The sequence below is a fragment of the Diuraphis noxia genome, unplaced genomic scaffold (assembly GCF_037042655.1).
Source record: "Diuraphis noxia isolate RWA-SAM2 unplaced genomic scaffold, SU_Dnox_SAM2 contig0001, whole genome shotgun sequence".
In the NCBI taxonomy this organism is placed as follows: Eukaryota; Metazoa; Arthropoda; class Insecta; order Hemiptera; family Aphididae; genus Diuraphis; species Diuraphis noxia.
The window spans coordinates 77,837,280-77,846,433 of NW_028301711.1; the positions used below are offsets into that span (position 1 = coordinate 77,837,280).

Sequence of the window (9,154 nt, forward strand, 5' to 3'; positions counted from 1 at the left end):
TATGATTATTTAATTGTTAACAAAAAAAAATAATAATATTAAATAGTAAAAACTAAAAATTATTATTTTCATTATGAAATAATATTTTATAGTTATTTACATCAACTATATAGAGTTCATGTTTGATTGTATAATATATTAATATGATTTAAGATATATTATTATTGTTGTTATATCGTTCTGTGATAATAATAACCTAGCCGACAACGCCGATATAGATGGGAATCCCGGTATTGCGGGCTGCGGGCTGCCGACTGACGGCTGCCCGGCATCCGCCGCCTATCTCAATCACCAGTAATCTAATCTGGACGGCGGACTTTTTGGACAAAATTGACAATATTGTGATATAATACTATAATATATATTATAATTTATAATAGTCATTTCACTGTCCGATACTCCGATAGTCCGATGACTCCGATGTCATACGTCGTCTATAACGTACCACATGCATAGGCGCAACTAGAGCTTATATTTTGGGGGGGCTAAAAGTACCAAGACAACACAGACCCGCGGGGGCTACGCCCCCACACCCCCGTATTCACCATAATTTACGTTAATAATACATATAGGTGTACAAATTCGGCTCTAGTTTTATTTTTATTTTAATACAAATTTTCTGTCTTTAATACAATACATATCTAAAACGTCTTCATTATTCAATGAGTTAACAATATCTCTCTCAATATTCAGAACTGCCAAATTAGAGAAACGGTCTTGAAGCATACTGGTTCGTAACCAATTTTTGATACGCCTCATGGAAGAAAACGATCGTTCGCAAGTGCCTGAGCTTATTGGAATACTTATGCTACTTGCAGTAACTTATAAAGATTGGGATAAACATGTTTTTCGATCACTTTGCTAATGTCATTAATATCAAAATCCGGTTTTATGGTAATCATGCAATTTCTTGCTACATTCATTTCTGATTTTAAAGCATGAATATCTATCATTAAAACATCCTAAAACAATTAAAATCACAATAAAATTATTTAGAAAAAAATATTATCAAAAAATGTAATATTAACCTTGTAATGATTTATAAAATATGAACTTTCAACAAAATCCATTTTAATAAAACTTTCAACAGAGCTTGCCATAAGTAAACTCTCTTTGGAGAATCTATACTTGAGATGTCTTACAATAGAATCAATAATAGGCATGTAGGCTACTCTTTGCCAGTATATTTCAACCGTAGTGTTTGAATCTACTACTTCATTTTCTGCTCCAGTAGTTACAAACACCACATAATCATGAAGATTTTGAGTTTCTCTTCTTTGACGTTTGGATCCTTTTATTACAAATTTAAACAGAAATATAAATTGAATTACTTTTAAAATAAACATTATTTAATATACAAATATAATTACCCATAGTTGGAATTTGTAAGTTAATATTATTTTCATCAGCAAAATTAACTATTTTTTTCCAAACATTATGGAATTCCTCATCTGTTCTTGATGTTTCAAATGTTTTTATAACGGACTCAATAATATTTTTAGATTTACCAAGTGTTGCTGTTTTACTTTGTAAACTATTACTTAATATGTTCATTATACTCAATACATCTTTAAGAATAATAAGAAAAATAATGAATTCACATTTCTGTATAGAACTTAATATGCCTAAAAAATTTAAATTATTTTATAATTATTAAATTGAACAGTTATTATGTTATTAATTTATTACCAATAGCTTGAGCAATATCTTTATCAGATTGTTCATCAATTTCATTTTCAAGGTATTTAACAATTGCATTAAAATTATTTAACATAGCCTCGCAATTTTTGTACCTGCAAACCCATCTAGTATCGCATACTCTTAACATATTGCCTTTTTTTAAACCTAATTTAGATTGAATGTCACATAACTTTGAATTATTTAAAGGTCTTGAAAAATGGACATATACAGCTTCAAGTACGTTAAATATTGTACGAGCTCCCTAAGAAACAATGACAATCTATCATCTATGTAGTTTAAAATTAATAATATTTATAAATTTAAGTATCATAGGCTTACCTTAATATTTTTACACGTATCAACAACAATTAAGTTTAGTCGGTGTGCCATGCAGTGGGTGTAAATAGCACATGGATAAAAGTCTTTAATTTTTGATTGGACTCCATTAAGATGCCCTGACATGACACTTGCACCATCATATGACTGTGCAATAATCTTAACAGCATTCATATCAACTTTATGCTTTTCAAAAAAATAAAATATGGCTGAAACTATGTGACTAGCGTCTTGCCCAGTTGATACATTTACAAATCCCAAAAAGCGTTCAAAAACTTGAAATTTAACTGAATATCTCACACAAATTGAAAGCTGCTCTTCTTTAAAACATCTATGTTTAAAAAAAATATGAACATTGATAAATTATATAAAGTTTTCAAGAAGTACCTGTTACATAGAGTTGTTAGTAGGTAATTATTAGCATACCTTGCTTCATCACACATTATTGCAAAAAAACCCGTTTCCGTTATCTGTTTAAATATTTCTTTGTTTACTAAGTTTGCACAGATGTCAATTATATCTTCTTGAATTTGCCAACTAGTTAAGTTTATTTTTCTCTCATGTATTTCGTTGAAACTTGGAAGGTGTTTGGCAAATAGTTCACACATTTCTTTAAAATTTCCTAAAGAAGTAGGTTACATAAATAAATTGAGATATTATAAAATTTTTATTTTAACTAAGTAATATTTTCAAGTAATTTAATTTAAAAGTGAGAAGTATTCAAATGTATAACCTTTATTTGTTGATTTAAATGATTCTTCGTGACCTCTAAATGCAATTCCTTGTTTGCTCAGGTATAAAACTATATCTATTAACTGAGATACATATTTTCTATTTTTTTCTATTAAAACTTTATTGGCTGTACACATTTTTGATAAAACAGACCCTGACTTTTTACTGAATACATATTCAGACAATCTTACAGTACTTTGTACATGTATTTTAGTACCAGCATGAGACGCTAATTTTGAAGATATCTGTAAATTGTTTTAATTAAAAAAATAAAATGATTGTAATAGATGTCACATATGACATATCTAATTACTGAGTAATAGGTATAAGATTATGAATTAGAAGAACTTGCTTTTTTCCAATTATTAAACCCAGTTTTGATAAATGTATCTTCAGTATAACCAAAATTGTTTGCAAACATGCGGCAAGCATAACAAAATACAGCATTTTTCTTGATACTATACTCTAACCACTCAAAATTAGCATAATAAGAAGATGAAAATGCGCGATTTTGTGAACCAAATTTTGATTTGGGATATTCCTAAGCAAAGCAAAAGCCATAATAAACGATATTAAAATTCAATATACTTATGAAAAATTCAAATATGATAATTAGTCATTAGTCATTACTCATTGCAGCACTGTTATAATTTTTAAATTAATAAATAATAGTTATAAGCAATTGTACCTAATGGTTGTACTAACTACTAAGTACCAAATGTAATTTAATATTTACCTTTTGTATTGGTCTATTTGGTCCAGATACTAAATCACCTAGATCATCATTAAATGTGTCTCCGGAATAAGCTACATTGTTGTGAATATCAGCACTAGAATTATCTGCAGTCTCCGAAATTAAAATAATGTCGTTAAAAGCACTTGATGTTGTAGGATTATCAATATTTTGATCATTTTCTGGTGTACTTGTCGCCGTTGTCGGAGTGTTAGATTTAGACTTATTGAATTTGAAAATGTTAAAAATGTCACGTTTTTCCATATTAAATAAATAGAATAAAAAGTAAAAAAAAATATTTATTTATAATAAGCGTTAAAATAATAAGAATTCACACTTTTAAAAGATTCACGTCCCACGAGGTTGTTAATGAATAAAATATAATACGATTGATTTCTGATAAAATAAAATATATAATACGGGCAACAGGCTACGGGCGTCGGTCACCGTGTTCACGTGTTGTAAAACTGTACATTGTACAAGTGTACAACAATATAATGGTTCATGAGATACTCAAATGTTAGCAGCTGATAGAGCTGTTGACGAAAATACAAAGTCATGTGGAAAAACCCTGTTATACACTTTTTATAGTTACACTGAATAACAAATAATTTTCAAACTTAATAATTATTTTGTTTAAATATTGAGATTATAGATATAGATGATAAAATTTAATACATTTTATCACAAAAATTACAAAATCCTGAGATTCAAAATTTTTTTTATCAGAGGGGCTATGAAAATACCCCACCTAGTTGCGCCTATGACCACATGAGTAAAAAAGTACGCTCATAATTCCTATACCTTCGACTATATAAACAATATAAAGTATCGATTCATTTTGTACATAGTTTTATACGTCCGTGTGTCTGCCGTCTGGTACTCTGGTGTGTCACCAGCTGCCTAAGTTGCAAATCAGTTGAGTTAATTGCGAATCGGAATACGCAACTGCACTATAAAAGGTATGTAAACGTTCTTTTTTAGTTTAGTATTTTTGCTATTATTATTATCATTCAATATAGGCGTGTGCATGAGAACCTCCTGATGTTTTACTAAGTAATAATTAGTAATTACCAAACGTCAGGTCTGTTTTAACTAGTCTGCTTTGATCTACTGTAACTAAATAAAATTTTATTTTTTGTAAATAATTCATAATTGTGATAAAATAAAAATAAAAATACTATTTACACGTGTTATTACATATTATATTGTATAGTGTTACATTAGGTAGGTATAGGTATAATATTTTACACAATAAAATTATAACGACCAATTAGTTTTAAATCTACTAGGTACATAGAATAAATATATTAACGAATATATAATAGATTATTTTCTAAATTGTTTACACGATTAAAATAGTAAATATTATAGCAGGGTTGTAGTGGACTAACATTTTGCAGGGTATCCCGTACCACCACACCGCTTATTGAAACTTTAAATGCCTACAACTCAAAAACTACTTATTCAAAAAATGATTTTCATGCAATGATGAACTCCAAAAATATAAAATATATATTTTTTTTTTTAGAAAAAGGTTGTTCTATATCAACTGAAAATTATGAAAACTATGTAATAGAAATATTTTGAAAAAATGCAATACTTTCTGAAGTACCTAATGAGTGTTGTTTGGTAAAAGAATCACCTGTACCTATAATGATATTATATTATTCAACAAAATATTTTTGATACATTATTTTCTGATACTTTTATAATTTTTTTTTTTTTTTTTTTTAATAATTATACCTACTATAAATATTTGCTATTTTATACAATCTTAAAATAATATATTTGAATATGAAATTCAACCATTTTGAAGGTACCTATCTGTATTAGTCTTGGTATAAAAATATAAATTGGTAAATAACATTAATAACATTAATAACAATAGCTTTTACTATTTACTATAGATGATGTTTTATTTTAATATATAATCCACATATATATATTCATTACCTATATAGGTAGGTATTATATTATAATATAGAATTAGTATTTGGTACTTATATCTACCTATTTAGATATATTTTTAATACCATCAAATTAAAAATGTATATAATAAATACTACATATAGGTATTTAATATGATTAAAATATATTTATATATTAGTTTATTAGGTACATAGTTGTTTTATTCTGATTTTTCTAGAAAATTGATAATAATATTGAAATTATTACAATGACGAGTGAAAGAACAAAGAGGAGGAGAGTTAGAGAAGAATTAGACTCTGTATTCAACATTGAGGTTAATGATTTTAATTTGCAAAAGAATAACCAGTGTAAATTAAAAGAAGTATCTGATAATATTTGTAGTAATAAACCCAAAAAAGAATATTTTTATAGTCCAGAGTTGACTTCTGCAAATTACTTGACTGATGATAATTGTTTCAATTCTGAATTTATATTTCCAAAAGTAATAGTTCTACTACATTCTTAATTATATTAATAATTCTTCGTTTTTAATTTTCTTACAAATTTTTTTTTAGTTTTCTGAGAGCAATGAATATGATCTACCTACTCATGAACCAATTAGTATATGTGATGAGTTTCAAAATGATTTAGTTATTTGGGCAACACAATTTAATATACCTCATAATGCATTTGATGGATTATTGATAATTTTGAAAAAAGTTCCAACATTATCAAAACTCCCTAAAGATTCTCGTACTATATTAAAAACTAAAAAAACTAATGTGACACATGCTTTATCAATAATAAGTCCTGGTTTATACTATCATTTTGGTTTAAGTTCATCCATTCAAGATCATTTTAAATTTTATTCAACTAATAATATTGAGGTGATAAAAATAGTAATCGGAATTGATGGCTTGCCAATCTCTAAGAGCAGTTCTAGTCAGCTATGGCCAATTTTAGCCTATATACGGCCATTTAAGAACTCTGTTTTTCCAATTGGAATTTACTGGGGCAATGAAAAGCCTACAAATTCTAATTTATACTTAGAACAATTTGTTATAGAAGCAAAAGAATTATTGGAAAATGGTATTAATGTAAATGGAGTAATTTTAAAAGTAATCATAGATGGATTTTCTTTAGACGCACCTGCTAAAGCATTTGTGCTAAAAATTAAAGGGCATTCTGGTTATGACTCTTGTTCTCGATGTTTAGAAGAAGGAGAATATTTGAAAAACCGATCATGTTTCCCATATTCAGCCAGTAGTGAAATCAAGCGTACTCATAATGACTATGTAACAAAAAGATACGAAGAACATCATGTAGGATCTACACTATCCATATTATCAGATTTACCTGGTATAGATATCGTTAACATATTTGCATTAGATTATATGCATCTCGTTTGCCTTGGTATTATGAAAAAGTTGATTCAATTATGGATTCATAAAGGACCATTAAATGTTCGGATACCAAATTTAATACAAAAAAAAATATCAGATCATTTTTTATCATTAAAGCAAAATATACCTTGTGATTTTTCTCGTAAGCCTAGAGCTTTAAATGAATTACCAAGATTTAAAGCCACTGAACTTCGTCAAATACTGCTGTATACAGGACAAATTGTTTTTAAAGATAATATAAGTAATGAATGTTATAAGCACTTTATGGCCCTAAATATAGCTATGACAATACTGTTGAATGACAATATGCAAGAGAAACATATTGATTATGCTAGAGGTTTACTTAAATATTTTGTTCAACAATTTGAAACATTATATGGAAGACATTTCATTTCTCACAATGTGCATAGCCTTCTTCATATTTCTGATGATTATCTTAACTTTGGCTCCCTCGACAACATAAGTGCTTTTCCATTCGAAAACTACATGAAGTCTCTTAAAAAAATGATAAGAAAACATGATAAACCTCTCCAACAAATTATCAAAAGATATTATGAACAAAAAAATGTTAATACTCATAAAGATAAAAGTATAAAAATTGTTTTTAAAAATGAGCATACCCAAGGACCTTTATTGAATAACTTAACAGAACCACAATATAAAGTTGTCCATTTACAAAATACAATTTTAAAAACAAGAAGTATAGCTGATCGTTTTATATTAACTAAAGATAATGATATAATGGAAATATTAAACATAGCTCATACTAAGATTAATAATGAAGTAGTTCTAGTAGGAAAAGTTTTTCTAACTAAACTACCATTTTATGAAAAACCATTAAGTTCTATTATTTTTGATATTTATATTGTTGACAACTTATCTACTGAGTTAAGTTGGGTTCCTCTTAAGAATTTAAAAAAAAAAGTTATGATCTTAGACAACAACAGTCAAAAAATTGTTATCCCAATTTTACATTCATCTGAATAACAATTGATAATAATCAATAATAAATGATTTGTATTATACTTGTACATATAACTTATATATTAATTAAACAATACTGTATTTTATTCATATTATTTTATTTGGTAACTGTATATATATAATATATACTAATACTTCATCCAAACATTAAATATCTATTATAATGTAAGTTTTTTTTTTACAGAATCATACCTGTATATTATAAGTATATTATATATTGTGGTTAGTGTGATACATATTGTAAATATGACCTATCACATTGTTTTATTCATAAAAGAAAACTCAGTAGAAGCTGTTCCATCACACTGGTTGTCAAGTGATGGAAAAACATGTGCTTGGCCTAAAAGGCATTTAGATCCAATCAGGCAAATTGAGAAAAAAAAACAACCTAATACTCTTGAATACACCTGGTTTCAAATTCGTATCTTAGCTAAATCTATTTGTAAGTACACATATTTCATTAATAACAATTATTACCTATACAATTATTACTAATAAACTATTCATATTATTGTTAGTTATTTTAATATCTACTATAATAAGTATTACCAAAAATTGTAACATAAAAAATATTTTTTGTTTTATTAAAAAAACTTTTAGCGAGTTTAAAAGAAGCCAAAGCTAAAGCTGAAGTAGCAACTTTTACATCAGACTTATCTTCAATTGAAGAAGATAAAGAAACAAGGAATATTCGATGTAAAAAAATTGATGATGATTATATAAACGATGGTGATTCTTTTTCTTTAAAAAAAAACCTAAAAAACATTTTAAAACAATTCAAGATAAAATTCTAAGCCCAACCAAGTTTATTGAAACAGGTAACATAGTAAATAAAATGGCTGCATTTTTTTTTTTTAATGATATTATATTAATAATCATTTCAGATATTGATGAAGATACTGGTTCAGATTCTGATACTATGTTAATTTCAAACATTAAAAGTAAGCAATAAATTAGATTTTGTTAATTTAATATAATTATGTTTTAAAATATACAATCATTCTAATATTTTGTTAACAGGCAAAAAAAAGTCTCCATTAAAATATTTCCAAAACAAAACCAGTATAAATATATCTGAAGATAACAAAAGATTATCTACTGAATCTTATTTACCACTTAGAAGTAAATATTGTATAAACTAATAATAAAGATAACGTAGCTATTTAAATTTTTAAAATATACCTATTTCTTATTATGTATATATTTTATTTTAATAGGTTCATCAATTTCAAAAAATAAGCCTTTAGTATCTACAAGTGCTATCTTAATCTCGCCATCTGGAAAATGGGATGTGGACGATATTGACATACCAAATTCCAATAAAATTATAAAAAGAAAGTTGGATTTTGGGTCAACTTTAATTCCTTCCAAATCT

At 26.7% G+C, this 9,154-nt stretch overlaps 2 protein-coding genes across 2 annotated transcripts; one reads left to right on the plus strand and one right to left on the minus strand.

Moving 5' to 3' along the window:
* Positions 1 to 457: 457 nt before the first annotated feature.
* LOC149061843 (zinc finger MYM-type protein 1-like) lies at positions 458 to 3,202 on the minus strand. The gene is made up of 8 exons (XM_089218096.1): positions 3,062 to 3,202; positions 2,750 to 2,993; positions 2,443 to 2,638; positions 2,020 to 2,347; positions 1,690 to 1,942; positions 1,371 to 1,625; positions 1,029 to 1,291; positions 458 to 962 (listed from the first exon to the last, which is right to left on the minus strand). The coding sequence occupies exons 2-8, from the start codon at positions 2,883 to 2,885 to the stop codon at positions 804 to 806; spliced, it is 1,590 nt and encodes a 529-aa protein (XP_089074222.1). The 5' UTR covers positions 2,886 to 2,993; positions 3,062 to 3,202; the 3' UTR covers positions 458 to 803.
* Positions 3,203 to 5,600: 2,398 nt separating this feature from the next.
* On the plus strand, positions 5,601 to 7,782 carry LOC149061844 (uncharacterized). The gene is made up of 2 exons (XM_089221197.1): positions 5,601 to 5,894; positions 5,968 to 7,782. Exons 1-2 carry the CDS (start codon positions 5,661 to 5,663, stop codon positions 7,780 to 7,782), a joined length of 2,049 nt encoding a protein of 682 aa, XP_089077323.1. The 5' UTR covers positions 5,601 to 5,660.
* Positions 7,783 to 9,154: the final 1,372 nt, after the last annotated feature.

Coding starts and splice junctions, on each gene's coding strand:
- LOC149061843 (XM_089218096.1), bottom strand. CDS start 2,885: ATGTGTACAGCCAATAAAGTTTTAATAGAAAAAAATAGAAAATATGTA. Junction 1,943..2,019: donor ATACGTGTAAAAATATTAAG/GTAAGCCTATGA, acceptor ATTGTTTCTTAG/GGAGCTCGTACAATATTTAA. Junction 1,292..1,370: donor CTTACAAATTCCAACTATGG/GTAATTATATTT, acceptor TTGTAATAAAAG/GATCCAAACGTCAAAGAAGA.
- LOC149061844 (XM_089221197.1), top strand. CDS start 5,661: ATGACGAGTGAAAGAACAAAGAGGAGGAGAGTTAGAGAAGAATTAGAC. Junction 5,895..5,967: donor CTGAATTTATATTTCCAAAA/GTAATAGTTCTA, acceptor ATTTTTTTTTAG/TTTTCTGAGAGCAATGAATA.